The sequence below is a fragment of the Petaurus breviceps genome, unplaced genomic scaffold (assembly GCF_028583685.1).
Source record: "Petaurus breviceps papuanus isolate PSGF00001 unplaced genomic scaffold, PetGlider_PUasm1.0 108, whole genome shotgun sequence".
Classification (NCBI taxonomy): Eukaryota; Metazoa; Chordata; class Mammalia; order Diprotodontia; family Petauridae; genus Petaurus; species Petaurus breviceps.
In genome coordinates, this window is record NW_027185593.1 from 3,459,127 (window position 1) to 3,475,731 (window position 16,605).

The 16,605-nt window shown below is 36.5% G+C and overlaps 1 protein-coding gene across 1 annotated transcript in view; it reads right to left on the reverse strand.

Moving 5' to 3' along the window:
• AP3D1 (adaptor related protein complex 3 subunit delta 1) overlaps positions 1 to 16,605 on the reverse strand; it is a 152,472-nt gene that overhangs the window by 77,749 nt on the left and 58,118 nt on the right. The window contains exons 2-5 of the mRNA XM_069073499.1: positions 12,009 to 12,104; positions 8,286 to 8,366; positions 7,442 to 7,522; positions 2,800 to 2,907 (exon numbers count right to left, since the gene is read on the reverse strand). Coding sequence (XP_068929600.1) covers positions 2,800 to 2,907; positions 7,442 to 7,522; positions 8,286 to 8,366; positions 12,009 to 12,104 — 366 coding nt within the window. The remainder of the gene's footprint in view (positions 1 to 2,799; positions 2,908 to 7,441; positions 7,523 to 8,285; positions 8,367 to 12,008; positions 12,105 to 16,605) is intronic.

Consider the following 16,605-nt stretch of genomic DNA (forward strand, 5'->3'; position numbering starts at 1 on the left):
AAGCTCAGTCATGACAATGCCAATACCCCCTGAATACCATCCCCATTCCTGGCTCTGCCTATTCCTAACCATGTTTCAGAGTTCAGTTAGTTTCTCATCTCTGCCATTTCCCTGTGGACCCTTACTAATATCCCCAAAAGTTAATGATCTAGTGTGCTCACTTAACTCAAGAGCTTATGATATCCAGCATCTGTTTTGGACAATTTTATCTACTGTCTTGAATTGGACTTAACTGTTTTATTAATAAAAGAGGTTAAAATGGATGATCCCTGAGCAAGAACGAGAGCAAAAGAGAAAATATATTTTATCTCCTTAATTAAACAGGATATACAAACCCTCCTGGAGGTGAAGGCCCATGCCAGTAAGTCAGTCAGTTAATGTGCATTTATTAAGCACTTAATAGGTGCCATGTACTGTTAAGGCAAAGTTCTGACCAAATGCCAGGCCCACCCTGTGTCCTTGAGAATCACTGTTCCACAGACAGTAAATTTCCCTTCATCCTTAATCTTTTCCTCTCCCACTCCTTCCATTTAGCAATTATTGAAGAGTGGATCATCGCAATGACACAGCCTACCCTTCCAGTATAGGCTCCACCTTCACGCATTCTCCTCAGCTCACTGGCTAAGGAGGGAAGTTGCAATACTCCTTGCTCTCCACTGCCATGTCCAGGTTCTTTCCCTTCCTCCCTCACTGAGTAACCTCTCCTCCTCTGAGGCTCACACAATTCATATATACCACCCAATCAAAATTATGGTAGCTATCTTCTACAGACATTCATATCACTCTTTTTCCTTCCTCAAAAAGTTCAGTATGTAGCTCACAATTTTTCTCTCTTCTCCAACTCTTGCCTTTATGCTAGGGAACCTTAATAAATATATTGACTTTTCCTCAAAACATCTTAATGACTTAGTCCCTTAACCTATTCACTTCCTGTGATCTATTTCTCCACTCCACCATAGTATCACACAAAATTGGCCATCCTTTTGATTTTGCCATCATTCACAAACGTACAACCTCCATGTTCGAGAATTTTTAAAAAATCCCCAATCACAATCCACTGACTTCCCACCTATCTTCTACCTCCTCTTACCAAACTCTACTCTCCGTCCATGACCCTCCAATCCCTTAACTCTCAGTTTTCTTCCAGGCCATCTCCCCTACACCAGCATCTCTGTCCCCCTTCCCCATCTTAACCCCTTAGTGAACCAGTAACTTGGAATGCTCTCCCTCCTCTGCTGCAATTACTGACTTCCCTGGCTTCCTTTAAGTCCCAACTGAAATCCCATCTTTTACTCAAAGTCTTCTCTAAACCGTCTTGATTCTAGTGCTTTCCCCTCTTTTAATTATTTCTTATTTACCCTGTATACAGCTTGTTTGTACATATTTGTTTGCCTGCTGTCTCTCCTATTAGATTGTAAGCTCCTTAAGCACAGGGACTGTCTTTTGCCTTTTTGTGCATCCCTAGGGCTCAGCACATTACCTGACACACAGGAGACACTTAACAAATGTTTACTTACTACTGACTATGCCAACAACCATATACAAAAAAGATATATACAAGATAAAATGGAAATAATCTTAGAAAAAGAACACTGGGGGTGGGGGGCAGGCAGGGGAGTAGCAAGACTTTCTGAAGGTGGGATTTTAGCTGACACCTGAAGGAAGCAAGGCCAGCCAGGAGGCAAAGAGAAGATGGAGAGAATTCCAGGTATTGGAGCCAGCCACTAAAGAGCTGAGACAGAGTGTCTTACTCAAGGAAGGCTCCTTGAGAAGGCCTGTGTCTCTGGATCCCAGAGTACCTGGAGACTAGTAAACCTCCTGGTTTCTCCCACTGAAGTCTCACGTGTGCGAGAACTCTTCTTTTTGCTCTCCTGAAGGTCAGTGCCCACCCTTTGAGCTTGTCTCCACTTGATCATGTCTAGAACGTGCTTGTACATTATTGCCTGCATGCTTTCTCTGCCGTAAAACTGCAAATGCCCTGAGAGCAGAAACTATTTTCTGCTTTCCTTTGTATCTCCAGAGCTTAGTACAGTACTAGGCATATAGTAGGTTCTTAAAAAAATACTTGTTGAAACATTGACTAATGTGGAAATGTTTTGCATTACTGCACATGTATAACCTCTATCAAATTACTTGTCTTCTCAATGAGGTGGAGAGAAAACGGAGAGACAGAGAGAATTTGGAACTCAAAATTTTTCTAAAAACCCAACAAATGTTAAAAATTGTTTTTACATGTAATTGGGGAAAACATGGTAAAATGTTAAATCATTGACTATCCAAAAAAACACTTACTGACTTTAACCTGTTTTTGTGTCATGGACCCCTCTGGAAGTCTGCTGAAGCCTACAGAACTTTTTGCACTATGTTTTAAATGCATAAAATAAAATATATAGGATTATAAAGGTGACCAATTTATTGAAATATAGTTATCAAAATGTGAAGAAAGAACAAGTTCTCAGATCCCAGGTTAAGAACCTTCACTATAAACCTCTCTGCTGACAAAACCCTAGAGAATCCAGGGTCACCTCCAAACTATGATATCAAAATATAACTTTAAGGATATGTGAAAAGGATAAAACAAATACTAGTCACTGATTTATAAACTGATTTGCTTTAAGTCACTGGGTTATTCAAGACCTCAACTTTTTTAAGTCAACAACCCACAACTTATTTTTGTACCACTTAGAGGTGGTATAAGTTTTATCTCCCATTTTATATACAAGGAAAATTGAGGGTCAGGGAGGAGGTGGCATAGACTTGAAATCATAAAGACAGGTTTAGTTATTTTTGCCAACTCACCAGAGTCATGATGTCATTTGCCAAATCTCTGGCAAGATCTGGAGTAACAAAACAGGACAAACCAGTCAGTGCAACTCCAGTATCATACTGGTTGGGGCTACTCAGGTCCTGCAAAGATGGAGGGGAGAACAATTTAACAAAGTATACAAATCCACTCTACTCATGACGAGTTACATTTCCATAGAAGTATCACATATGGAATGAATGAAAATTAAAATATTCATGAATTTGAGGAGAAATAAAATTTCCCATTCATACTATTTTGTGGGCTAAGCTATAACCAGGCAAATATCTCATACAATTAGTTTCTAAAGAAAAAGTTTATGTAGGAAAACAAAATGTTTTAACTGGAGAATTAAGAACACACTGTAAAAAAAATGAAAACAATTTAAAAAACGATAGCAGGTAGGAACTGCTGGGTACCAAATATTCCACAAATGTAATTATTCACCTATTATAATAAATCACAGAACCAGAAATTTATAAGGTAGACTTCCTCATTATAAGCACATGTAGCAGAGTTGTGTATCTATAAGAATCAATGGGTCCAAGAAATCATACTTGCTTAAAGGGTTGGTACCAACAAAAAAAATACCACAAATTTTAAAATAACATCACCAGATGGTGACACAAAGTTTTGGGTGATAGTAAAATATGTTTAAGTAAAAGGATAAGAGTCTGGGTAACTCCTTAGAACTGAAAAACGGAAAATTCTTTTGCCCTTCAGTTGGGTTTCCCCCCTATAGTATAAATGGTAATTTATCAAGAGGCTCAGAAGTTCCTTAAGTGTGGACAGTTCTATGGCTTATTCCAAGTCTTCACTGATTCCAATTGGTGAGAAAGTATTAAAACAGAGAAGAAGGAGATTGCAGTCTTGAAGCCTTCCTTTGTATTGTCCTCATCATCTTTTTGTCATATCTTTCGACATTACTATGTGCAAGTATATACAAAAACCACATTTTTAGTACCACCAGAAATATTAGGAAACAATATTTCTCTAGTCTAAAAAGCCCCTTTTCTATTACCCCTCCAACACTATCAGGTGTTAATGACAAAAGGTCTTTCCTAAGGAAATGGATTAAAGATGGAACAGAAGTTTTGAGTTCCAGTCTTCCACAACCCCTGAAGAGATTTAGCCAAAGACAGTGCTCTATTTTCTCATTACAAGGGAATCTGCTAGTGGGAACCAACTCTCAATGTTAACCTCTGGGAGAAGTCACATTGATGCCTTGAAGCTTTAAGTGGTCCAGGTAGGAATGACTTTGTTACTTAACTATTTTTGATTGCTAACCTCAAAATGTATTTGAACTTCTTATGGTCTTTCCCTTGTTCAAGATTTCTATAACTGTTACCTCACATAGTCCTGGCAGGGTGGAGGGGAGACATTTCCAAGGGCACTTTGTCATTCTGGATATTTCTCTCATTAAGCCAGAGATAGCTTGGTATTTATGTTAAATTAAATAAAATTGTTTCTGGCCAGATGAAAATGCAGGGGTACAGTATTAATATTTTTTCTTCAACAACTACAACATACATTTTGAATTCTTGCTCCCCAGGCTAGGGTAAAAGACATTGTGTTGTACATTATTTTGAAGTGCATTTGGGTTGAAGTTTTATTCACTAAGCCCACTAGGAAATTTAATATTCAAGCTAAGAGACAAGAATATTCAGCATAGGATTTTCCATTCGGGCCTTTGTAAGAATTATAAAATACAAATTTTGCACAAGCCTGTGTTCAGGGCTGAAGACAGCAAAAGCAGAGTTCACCCCATATCACCTGCAACTTATTTGACAGAAGTTCCTTGTTTCCATAGTATTCTTTTCTGAATAGTTAGAGAATGGTCACCTGGAAGCCAAAGAAAACTGCTACGGCACTTTACTAGGTCACTAAAGAAGATAAAAAGCCCTGTAAGAGTGATCAGTCAAGGAAGAACAAGGGGGAGAGAATGTTTCTTTGAAAAATGAATGAATGAATGGATGGATGGATGGATGGATGGATGGATGGATGGATGGATGGATAAATGGATGTATGGATGATCACGGTTACTCTACTTGTTACTTGTACTGAATAGGAACACACAAGTTCATTTAGAAGGCCTCTTTTCAGTTGCTATCAAACTACCTACAGGATGAAGGCCAAACTTTATTTTAATGCTTAATATTTAAATTTTACTTCAGGCTGGCATTTAAAGCTTTCAACAAGCTACCATTCTAACTATTCCTCTATATTATCTAACACCATATATATGTGGATAATCCTTTGCAGTTTTTAAAAGAACTCTCTCATTTATTAAATAATCTAAAAATATATTGCCTAAAGTCAGAGTGGTGAACTCACTGACCCCCAAGACAATAAGTCCCACTCCCAATCAATTCCACGCCTCCTCCTCTAATCACACCCTTCTACACTCCCCTTCCTTCTCTCCTCTTATCTAAGTCCTACTCTCACTTTTCTGAATGCCCAACTCTAAGCTTTCCTTGACTATTCTAGACCTCAATGACTTCACCCTCCTAGGAACACCTGTGGTTCTTAAAACATTACTTATTTAGTACTAAGCACATGCTACATTGTGTTGTAACTTCTCTGTATGGGAGGGAGGGGAGGACATTGCACAGGGAAGGAACTGGATGGGGCTGAGATATACATGGATGTGTATGTTCTTTCTCCCCAACAAGACTGTAAGAACTTTTTTAACAGCAAGGGTTCTGTATTATACCTCTCTGTATCTTCAAGAGAATACAAAGAGCAAGTGTGTTCAACAACTGTTGCTGACATAAAAAAAAAAAAAGATTTAGCTTTAACTCTAGCCTTCGACAGGGGGCAGCAACCTGTGCCTCCAGCAAACAACTAGGGTGCTGTTATGCACTACAAAAAACTCAAAAGTCAGACCCAACTTGTATCTTCCTTCAAGGTAATACATCCCTGGTCCTGCATCCACAGCTCCAACAAGTCATTCTGATGTCCTCAAATTACCTTTTCTGAAAACACTGGGTGAATGATCTGCTTCTGTATCTGACTTCCAAAGTTGGACTCGGTCACATTCTTGGCTCTGTACCTGAGTTTTTCTTCTGGTTTGGGTTTATATATGGGCCAGAAGCATAGTCAGGGAGGATGAGAAAAAGGCCAATACCCACACTCAGCTCACCTTAGTCCATTTAGAAAAAAAGTAGCTGTCTTTAGTCATTAAAAGTCTGCCAGATGCTGATTTGTATATTATATATCCTTAATCCATTATATTATCTTTTTTTTTTTTGCTTTTTTGGGGAGGGCAATTGGGGTTGACTTGCCTACGGTCACACGGCTAGTTTTTGTGTTAAGTGTTTGAGGCCGAATTTGAACTCAGGTCCTCCTGACTCCAGGGCCGGTGCTCTATTCACTGTGCCACCTAACTGCCTCCAATTTTGTTATCTTTTTTTGTTTTTTGGTTCTTTTTTGCTTTTTGGAGGGCAATTGGGGTTAAGTGACTTTGCCCAAGGTCACATGACTACTATTTGTGTTAAGTGTCTGAGGCCGCATTTGAACTCAGGTCCTCCTGACTCCAGACCCATTATATTATCTTAATTATTATATAACTAAGGAATGAAATCAATGCTTCACCCCTCAAAAAAAGTTGCCTGAAGTGAAAAAAATGAAGAAGACATTACTGAATTAATCACTTTCTGATTTTCCTCAAAGAGGAAAGTAATCTACTTCTGACACTCATTCAATGTTAGTTAACACAAGAAAAATAAGCCTTAACAACAAACATATAACCCAAAACTAATACTCAATTTTCTTCCCCACCAAGTCTGATGGAATGTCATCAGGGAGAAGGCAAAAGAAAAGGCAACAATGACCATCTCACATACAGATATCTAGGAAATGCAAATTACTTAAAGAATACTTTAATAGACCAACCCTCAAAATACCCAAGAAGTATTAAGGTAGTTCACACTTATATAAAGTGTGAAAGTGCTGCAAAGTGCTCTGCATACATCATCTCATTAGAGGCAGCTAGATGTCAAAGTGGATAGAACACTAGAGCTGGAGTCTAGAAGATCTGAGTTCAAATCAGATCTCACACACTTACTAGCTGTATGACTCAGGGTAAATCACTCAATCTTTCTAGGCCTCAGTTTCATCATCTATAAAATGGAGAGAATGATAGCACCTGCATCACCAGGCTATTGGGAGGATCAAATGAAATAACTGCATAAAGCATTATATAAATACTAGCTAATATTATTATCCTCACAAAAACCTTCTGTGATGGGTGCTATTACCCCCATTTTAGAGATGAAGAAATGGAGGCTCACAGTAAAAAGTTCAAAAATGATATATATTAAACAATTTTTCCAGAATCCTCCAAGTTTTTGCAAAACAAATAAAATTTGCCTCATTATTTCCTATAGCAACTGTTTTCACCTTTTTGTCTTGTCTTTTCTGGGGAAAAATAAACTATACAGGAAACTTGCTTGCTAGATTACTTTGCAGTAGGGTCTTTTCCCTTTTATATTAGATTGACTTTTAAATAGAGATGATCATGACCTAATTATAATCCTTATAAATGAGAACAAATGGCTTTTTGGAAGAGAGAAACATGTACACAAGAAACAGTGAAATCTTACTAAACAGTGGTTCCAGCTGAAACTGATCACTTACCTTTCGAATTTGATTGGTAGTCAGCATAATTACATCAGTTCCTTCATGAAAGCACTGAGAAGCAGCTAGATAACCAACTCGCTGTTTATTTAGAAAAACAGAAGCATTAAATTTTTTGCCACCATTCTTGCCTTTCTTGGAACTAAAGCTCCTGCTTTAGGAGCATCAGTCACAAGAAAAACAAAACCTGTAGTCATGAAAGAACTACAGGCTAGATACATGTGGAGCTGTTAACTCTGGCTGGCCAAGACAACAAAACATTTGTTTAACATTCCAACCTAGCTTTTTAATGTTTTAGAATGGCAGTGATTTTAAAATGCTACATGTCATTCAATAAGACTTTGCCTAAAACTGACACAGAAGAGCAATTACCAGTTTGGTTGTTCATTCCCATTTCCACGAACTTCATTTTTGCAATCAATAACTTTAAAAAACCGAATGCTACAGTCTAGCCTTTATGGTGGATCAAATATGTATCCTAAACTACATCCTTGTAAATCTCAAATTATATTTTAAGCAAACAACTGAATGTATTCTAAATTTTGCTAAATACAGTCTATGTCTCTTAAGTAAAAGTGGACAGAAGGAAGGACATAGAAAGGAAGAGAGGGAAGGTACGAGCAGTGGCTCCTTCCCCTTCCCCTTCCTTTGCTTCTTTCAGGGACTCAATAGGTAGCATCCCTCTCTCACTTCCAGCTTTATTCCTCCTATACAAGATCTAAAGGTTTGGAGGAAATAATAGGTTCTTCCTCAACAACAAAAAAAAGGTTGAGGATCTCTGTACCGGTCTTTAAAATGGTGACAGAGAGTATCATATTTAAAAACAAACACGATGGCCTCTTACCTTAAATGTAAACTTTGAAGCACTCATTACTTCAATAATGTTGAAAGCAGCCCAGCTGATGTCATATCCCAACATCTGTAACTGTTAGGAATAAGAGTAAGATACCATAACTTTATAGTTCCTTACTAATGACCCATAAACCTTCAAAAAAAGGCAAGAATGAGAATTATAGATGTGGAGGAAGGCCATGTTAGGACCATGTACTTTTGTATGTGTGCACATTTTAAGGCTTGATATCCACTTAAAATATGACACAAAAAAATCTGTTCAAAGGACAATGCACAAAACTATCCCAGGCACAAGAGTGTTACACTTTATATTTGTGTCAATGTGATGAAATTCCACACCACAGTCCTTCATTTCCCCAGGGTCTCAGGGATCATCTGGATGGGTGCTCCCTGTATTGAGACAGAGAATAAAGGCACACTTTATGAGTTGCTACCCTCCCCCTCCCATCCCATTAATTACTCAAGAGTTAACTTTCTGATGATGAACACAGCCTAAGAATATAAGAATAGAATTTACAGAAATAAGAACCATTCATCAACTGATAGTTAAAGGATGGGAACAGGCAGTTTTCAGATAAAGGAATTAAGTTATCTATAGTCATATTAAAAAATGATCTAAATCCCTTATTGATTAGAGAAATGCAAAGTAAAACAACTCTGAGTTACCACCCCACACCTATCAGATTGGCTAATATGGCAGAAAAGGAAAATGACAAATGTTGGAGAGGATGTGGGGAAAAGTAAGACACTAATTCACTGTTAGTAAAGTTGTATATTGATTCAGACATCCTGGAGAACAATATAGAACCATGCCCAAAGGGCTAAAAAACCATGCATACCCTTTGACCAAGCAATACCATTACCAGGTCTATATCACAAAGAGATAAAAATCAAAAAGGATAGGAACCTATATGTACAAAAATATTTATAGTCATTCTTCTAGTTGTGGCAAAGAACAGGAAATCAACTGGGGGATTGTTGAACAAGTTGTTGTATGTGATTGTGATGAAATACAATTGTGCTATGAGAAATGATGAACAGGACACTCTCAGAAAAACCTGGAAAGACTTACATGAACTGATGCAAAGTGAAATGAGCAGAACCAGAAGAACACTGTACACAGTAACAGCAATACTGTATGATGATCAACGGTGAATGGCTTAGCTATTCTCAGCAAAACAGTGATCAAAACAATTCTGAAAGACTTAGAATGAAAAATACTATCCATCTCCAGATAAAGAATTGATGTAGTGTGAATGTAGATCAAAGCATATTTTTCTTTATTTTTCTTTGGTTATTTGTCTGTTTTCATTCACATATGTTGTTCTCAAATGGCTAATGTTGAAATATGTTTTGCATGACTGCACATGTATAACCTATATCAAATTATCTGCTTTTCGATGAGGTAGATGAGGGAGAGAGAGAATTCAGAACTCAAAAATATTTTTAAATTAATGTTAGAAATTGTCTTTACATGTAATTGGGAGAATAAAATATTAAATTAGAAAAATTAATAATATTCAACTTTTCAAAAAAGAATACAAGAATAGAGAGATCCTCTCCAAGCCAGGAGTCAGTGAGTCAGTAAATAAGCATTTATTAAACGCTTACTGTGTCAGGCACTGTGCTAATAAGCACCAGATTTGCAGAGTCACTGCCCTGAAGGAACTCAAAGTCTAATGGAGGGGTCAACATGCAAACAACTATGTAGGTAAGTGGAAGGTAACCCCAGAGGGGAGGCACTGGCAATAGAGGGGATAGGGTAGGAAAAAGAGGGGAACAGGTCTTTTACAAATGGGGAAAGTTCAATGAGTTTTACAGGAGGCCAGAGAAGCTGGAAACAGAGGTGATAAGAATTAAGAGCATTCCTACCAGTGAAAAGGCATGAAGTCAAGGGACATGTCATATGAGAGGAATAGCAAAGCCAGTGTCACTGGGTCACTGAGAAAATATAAGTGAGTAAATTATAAGACTGGAAATTAGTAACAAATCAGGTTATGAAGGGATTTAAATGCTAATCAGAGTATTTTCTATTTGATCCTAGAGATAATAGGAAGGTAAGCATCTGATAAACCACTTCAGTAATATAACCTAACATTTATATAGTCCTTTATGGTTTGCAAAGCACTTTTCACTTAGGCAGCTAAATGATGCAATGGAAAGAGCTCTTGGCTTAGAATCAGGAAGACATGAGGTTCAAATCTAATCTAAGACATTTACTAGCTATGTAAGTGGATAAGTCACTTAACCTTTGCTTGCCTCTGTTTCCTCAACTGTAAAATAGGGATCATAACAGCATCTATCTCCTGGAGTTGTTGAGAGGATCAATTGAGATAATATTTGTAAAGCACTTACAACAGTGCTTGGTACATAGTTGTCACTTAAATGCTTGGGCCCTTCCCCTACTTTGCATAAATATCTTAATAGTAAAAAAGCACTTTGTACCCCCAGCTAGAAATTGGCCTGAATTGAAGCTAAGAGAAAGAATTGTTTCTATGACTTAGCATTACTATAAAAGGTAACGGACCTGGCCTCCGTCAGACCTAAAGGAAGAAGTAGTTTCCAAAACTATGGATGATAACCTCCCCCTTCTCTCCCCCACCCCACCATAATTCTTAGCAATCAAACTTGAAAACTCTTAGCAGGGATGATCCAGAGGAAAATATTTAACAAGAATTTAGAAACCAGAAAAATAATTAAAAGCCAATGTTGCTTCTATCTAAGAATGTATGTATACTTCTATATAATCCCCAAGCCTTTCTACCAAGAAATATCATGTCATTTTGTTAAAAGTCGATATATTTGAGGGTTAGCTGGGAAGTATTTGCTGTGTCATAATTTAGCATAAAAATTATTTTTCTCCCAAAATTAAACTATTTTTAAAACATATTTTTAACATAAAAAAGGGAGAAATTAAAAAGAAAATATGACAAAATTACAAAGAACAAGCATGAGATGGTCCCAAAGAAAAGAAGCTATTCCCCCACCCTCCACTTCAGCCTTCTTTGTAAATGTGGGAGATCTACAGTCACCAGACCTATATTGTGGACTTTTTTGATGTACTGATCCAGTTTTGTTGAATGTTTTCTTTTTCCTTTTTTTTTTTAAATTTTATGTTTATTTTTCGTTTATATCATTCATTTCCACAAGAATTTGAGTTACAAAATTTCTCACCATTTTCCCCCTACCCACTCCCCCAAAACAGCGATCCTACTGAATACCTCCTCCCCCAATCTGTTCTCTCCTATATCTTCCCCCAACCCCTCTCCGATTTTCCAGTAGGGCACAGTGGATCTCTATGCCCCAGTACTTGTATATCTTATTTCCCAGCTGCATGTAAAACAATAATAATAATAAATATACATATATATATTTTAAACATTTGATTTTAAAACTTTGAATTCCAGATTCTTTCCCTTTCTCTGTTGTCACATACCCTTACTGGGAAGAGAAGCAATTCAATATAGGTTGTATATGTGTTCTTCTTCCTCTTTTTATCTATTTTTTTCCTTTAAAAATATTATCTGTTATATGGGATGACTCTGGGGAGGGAGGATAAATTTCAGTGATGTAAAAACAAAAGATATCAATAAAATTTGTTTTTTAAATGGGTTATAGAAAAAGCAGTGAGAGGGCATAGGGCATATTTGGTGGTACAGCCCATTTAAATTAGTAACCATACAATGAAATGTAATTCACAAACCACTGTACTTACATAGGTAAGCTTGCAGACTGCATTTGCTTTTACTGCAATATTGTCTTGCTTCAATTCTTGTTTGATCTCATCAATACACTGAGATATGTATTTAGCCTGAAAAAGAAAACAAAACAGACGATGCTTAAACACCTGTAATTCAACTGATATGGGTACCCTCCAAGAGAGCCATTCATCCACACTTTTCCATTCTCTGGGACCTTTAGCCATATGCTCCCATAAATCCCCCAAGGACGGTTTTCCCAATTTGCTGGAAGCCTTTCTTGAATTATCTTGACATTTTATGTCAACCACTGGAACAACAGAGGCTGCCCATCAACTGTCCCTCAACCATGCCACATAATCAATAATTCTAACCGTTCTTCAACATATATAAAAGATGTATTACATTTAGGGGCTGTCCCCTCCAATTATGCTGTATTTGGCAGGTGAGGACCTAAGCTTGAACCTCAGCTCTACCACTTACTATATGACACTGAACTGAGCATTTAACCTCACTGGCTATCAGGCTAGCTGACTACTTCTTAGTTTGCAGAACCAAACCACTTACTAGTTGTGTGAACTCAAGACCACATCCATAAAAGTAGAGGGTAGACTAAATAATTCCTAATGTTCTTCCAGCTCTAAATCTATGATCTTATGATGTTATTGTCTGAAAAATGAAGAAGTGAACAATTATGGGTCTCATTTAGGAAGCTTAAACAGTTAAAAGAAAACTTTTCAAAATAATGGGCAATTTACAAAAGATTCATGATGGAAAATGCTATCCACATTCCGACAAAGAGCTATGGAGTCTGAATGCAGATCAAAGCATACTATTTTCTCTCTCTTTTTTTTCCTTTCTCGTGGTTTTCCCTTTTGTAATATGTCTAATAAGTCTGTGTACATGTATAGCCTATATCAGACTACATGTCGTCTTAAGGTGGGGAGGAAGAAAAAAATTTGGAACTCAAAATCTTATAAAAATGAATGTTGAAAACTATCTTTACATGAAATTGGAAAAAATAAAATACTATTAAGTGGGAAAAAATGGGCATTGTCATTCATGGAAATATTCTTTCTGTTTCACTATAAGGAGGACACAAGAATGCCTTCCCCTCCAAAGAAAAGGGCTGATGTGACCCTTTCACAAAAAGTGACCCCTTTTCAAAGATAAATTTTGGTTAAGGGACCAATGAATCACATTTTTTGAACATTTTCCTCATAAAGACAAAAATAATCAGATCAAATTCAAGACAAAGGGTTCTTTAGTCATGTGCATTTCCCAGAATAGCTGTTTTTCAGCTTCACTGTCTTTTCACAAGCTGACATTTATATATATTTTTAAAACCTCCTATTTACTTAGGTTTTAAAAGTTTAGAAAATGTTTTTTAAAATTTATAAGGATTTCCTCCATAAAAACCCTCTGAGTAGGTAATTTAAATGTTATGATATTTATTTTGTAGAGGCAGAAACAGAGAAGTTAAGAGATTTTCCTGGTTTATACTGTTACAAAATGTCAGAAGCCAGATATAAATCCAAGTCTGATGCCAAATTTGGTCATTTTCCTACTATGCCATGCTCTTTCTGGTGGCAAGATTTTCTCATTCTTCTTAAATGTGTTAACTTGCTAAAAATGAACAAACACAGAAGCTGAGGGTTAGAGCTCCCATCTAGTTCATCCCTCTACAGGCAAAACTGCAAATAAATCAACTGCTGAAGAGTGTCCAGTTATGGTATAAATAAAACATTTTTGCTATGACCTAGTTATTTAAGTTATGTGTTTCTGCAATCAATTTTACCGAATATTTGAAAAATAAAACAGGCTTTGAAATACTGCCCGGAAGGCAGGTTGCTAAGGTGATGGTGGAAGGTGAGACAACCTAGCATGCACTTTATAGCATCTTTCCAGTTTACCAGTGATTCTCAATTTAGAAAGCCCAGTATCTATTTCTAACAAATTGCAAGATCAAAGGCACAGAGAAGGGCATACTAGTTCCTATATCAGACTCAAGAAATTACATGGCTTTTTAAATTTCCGTCACTACCCTCTGTTTTCAGGTGTCTAAGTACTATAAATTTTGTAAGCTATTGATACAAAATGAATTTCATGGGACATAAAAGGAAGAAGGTAACCTTATAAGATAGAACACAGAATGGTCTAAAAAAAAAAAGAGAGAGATCTTTGAACACTGAAGAGAGAATACTGGAGCTAGAAGGTGTATCAGGGATCATCTAGTCTAATCCTCTCACATTAAAGATGAGGAAAATGTATAAATCTATATATACTGGCCTAACAGAAACCTGTGTCATGCTGGAAGACAACTACATTCCAGGTCTCCTCTCCATTATTGGATGTACCTTTTCTCATACCCCTGGACACACAGTTGACCAAATGGAAGAAAAGGCAGATTTCCTGTTAACCACTTCCTTCAGCTCCCAATATTTCCTTGACCACACCATTCAGGAATCCTACCTTCCTTTAAAGACTGTTGTATATGGGATGCAGCCAAAGCAGTTCTTAGGGGAAATTTTATATCTCTAAATACTTACATGAATAACATAAAGAAAGAAGAGATCAATGAATTGGTCATGCAACTAAAAAAGTTAGAAAAAGAACAAATTAAAAATCCCCAATTAAATTAGGAATTCTGAAAATCAAAGAAGAAATTAATAAAACTGAAAGATGGTTTTATGAAAAAAATACAATAAAAAAGATAACCTTTGGTTAATTTGATTAAAAAAAGAAAACTAAATTATTAGTATCAAAAATGAAAAGGGTGAATTCATCACCAACAAAGAAATTAAAGCAATAATTAGGAGCTATTTTGCTCAACTGTATACCAATAAATCCGACAATCTAAGTGAAATGAATGAATATTTACAAAAATATAACTTGCCCAGATTAACAGAAGAGGAAATAAAATACTTAATTAGCCCCATTTTAGAAAAAGAAATTGAACAAGCCATCAATGAACTCCCTAAGAAAAAATCTCCAGGGACAGATGGATTTACAAGTGAATTCTACCAAACATTTAAAGTGATTAATTCCAATACTATATAAACTATTCAGAAAAATAGGTGAAGGAGTCCTACCAAATTCTTTTTGTGACACAAATATGGTGCTGATACCTAAACCAGGAAGAGTCAAAACAGAGACAGAAAATTATAGACCGGGGCGGTCAGGTAGCACAGTGAGTAAGAGCACTGGCTCCAGTGTTGGGATGACCTGGGGATCAAATCCTGGGCTCAGACACTTAGCACTCACCCAGAAACACCTGGCCGTGTAACCTTGAGCAAGTTACTTAACCCCAATTGCTTTAAAAAAAAAAAAAAGGAAATTATAGACCAATTTCCCTAATGAATATTGAAGTAATATTATTCAATATTGTACTAGAAATGTTAGCTTTAGCAATAAGAGAAAAAGAAATTGAAGGAATTACAATAGGCAATGAAGAAACAAAACTATCACTCTTTACAGATATGATGGTATACTTGAGAATCCTAGAGAATCAACTAAAAAAACTACTTGAAATAATTAACAACTTTAGCAAAGTTGCAGACTATAAAGTAAACTCACATATTGCCATTAAAGCCCAGCACCAAGAGACAGAGGAATTCCATTTAAAATAACTATAGACAATATTAAAAATTTGGGAGTCTCCTTGCCAAGACAAACCCAGGGACTATATGAATACAATTACAAAACACTTTCACACAAATAAAATCAGATCTAAAAAACTGGAAAAATATCAATTGCTCATGGATAGACCAAGCGAATGTATTAAAAATGACAGTTCTACCTAAATTAATTTACTCAAGTGCCATACCAATCAAACTACCCAAAAAAAAAATTTTATAAAGCTAGAAAAAATAACAAACTTAATCTAAAAGAACAAAAGGTCAACAATATCAAGGGAATTAATGAAAAAAAATGCCAAAGAAGTTGGCCTGGCTGTACTAGATCTAAAATTATATAATAAAGCGGCAATCATCAAAACTATTTGGTACTGGCTAAGAAATAGAGTGCTGGATCAGTGGAATAAGTTAAGTACACAAGACACAGTAGTCAATGACCATAGTAATCTACTATTTGATAAACCCAGAGACTCTAGCTTCTGGGATAAGAACTCACTATTTTCAAAAACTGCTGGGAAAACTGGAAAATAGTATGGCAGAAAGTAGGTTTACACCAACATCTCATACCATACACCAAGATTAGGTCAAAATGGGTACATGATTTAGACATAAAAAGTGATACCATAAGGAAATTAGGAGGGCAAGGAATAGTTTACCTGTCAGATCTATGGAGAAGGGAAGAATTTATGGCCAAACAAGAGAGAGAGAGAGAGAGAGAGAGAGAGAGAGAGAGAGAACATTATGAAATGCAAAATGGGTAATTTTGATTACATTAAATTAAAAAAAAATTTTGCACAAACAAAACCAATGCAATCAACATTAGAAGGAAAGCAGAGAAACAATATTTATAGCCAGAGTTCTTTATAAAGGCCTCGTTTCTAAAATATATAGAGAATGGGGCGGCCAGGTGGCTCAGCGAGTAAGAGCACCGGTGTAAGGGTTATGGGATTCAAAGATCTCCCATGCCCCATGGACGTGC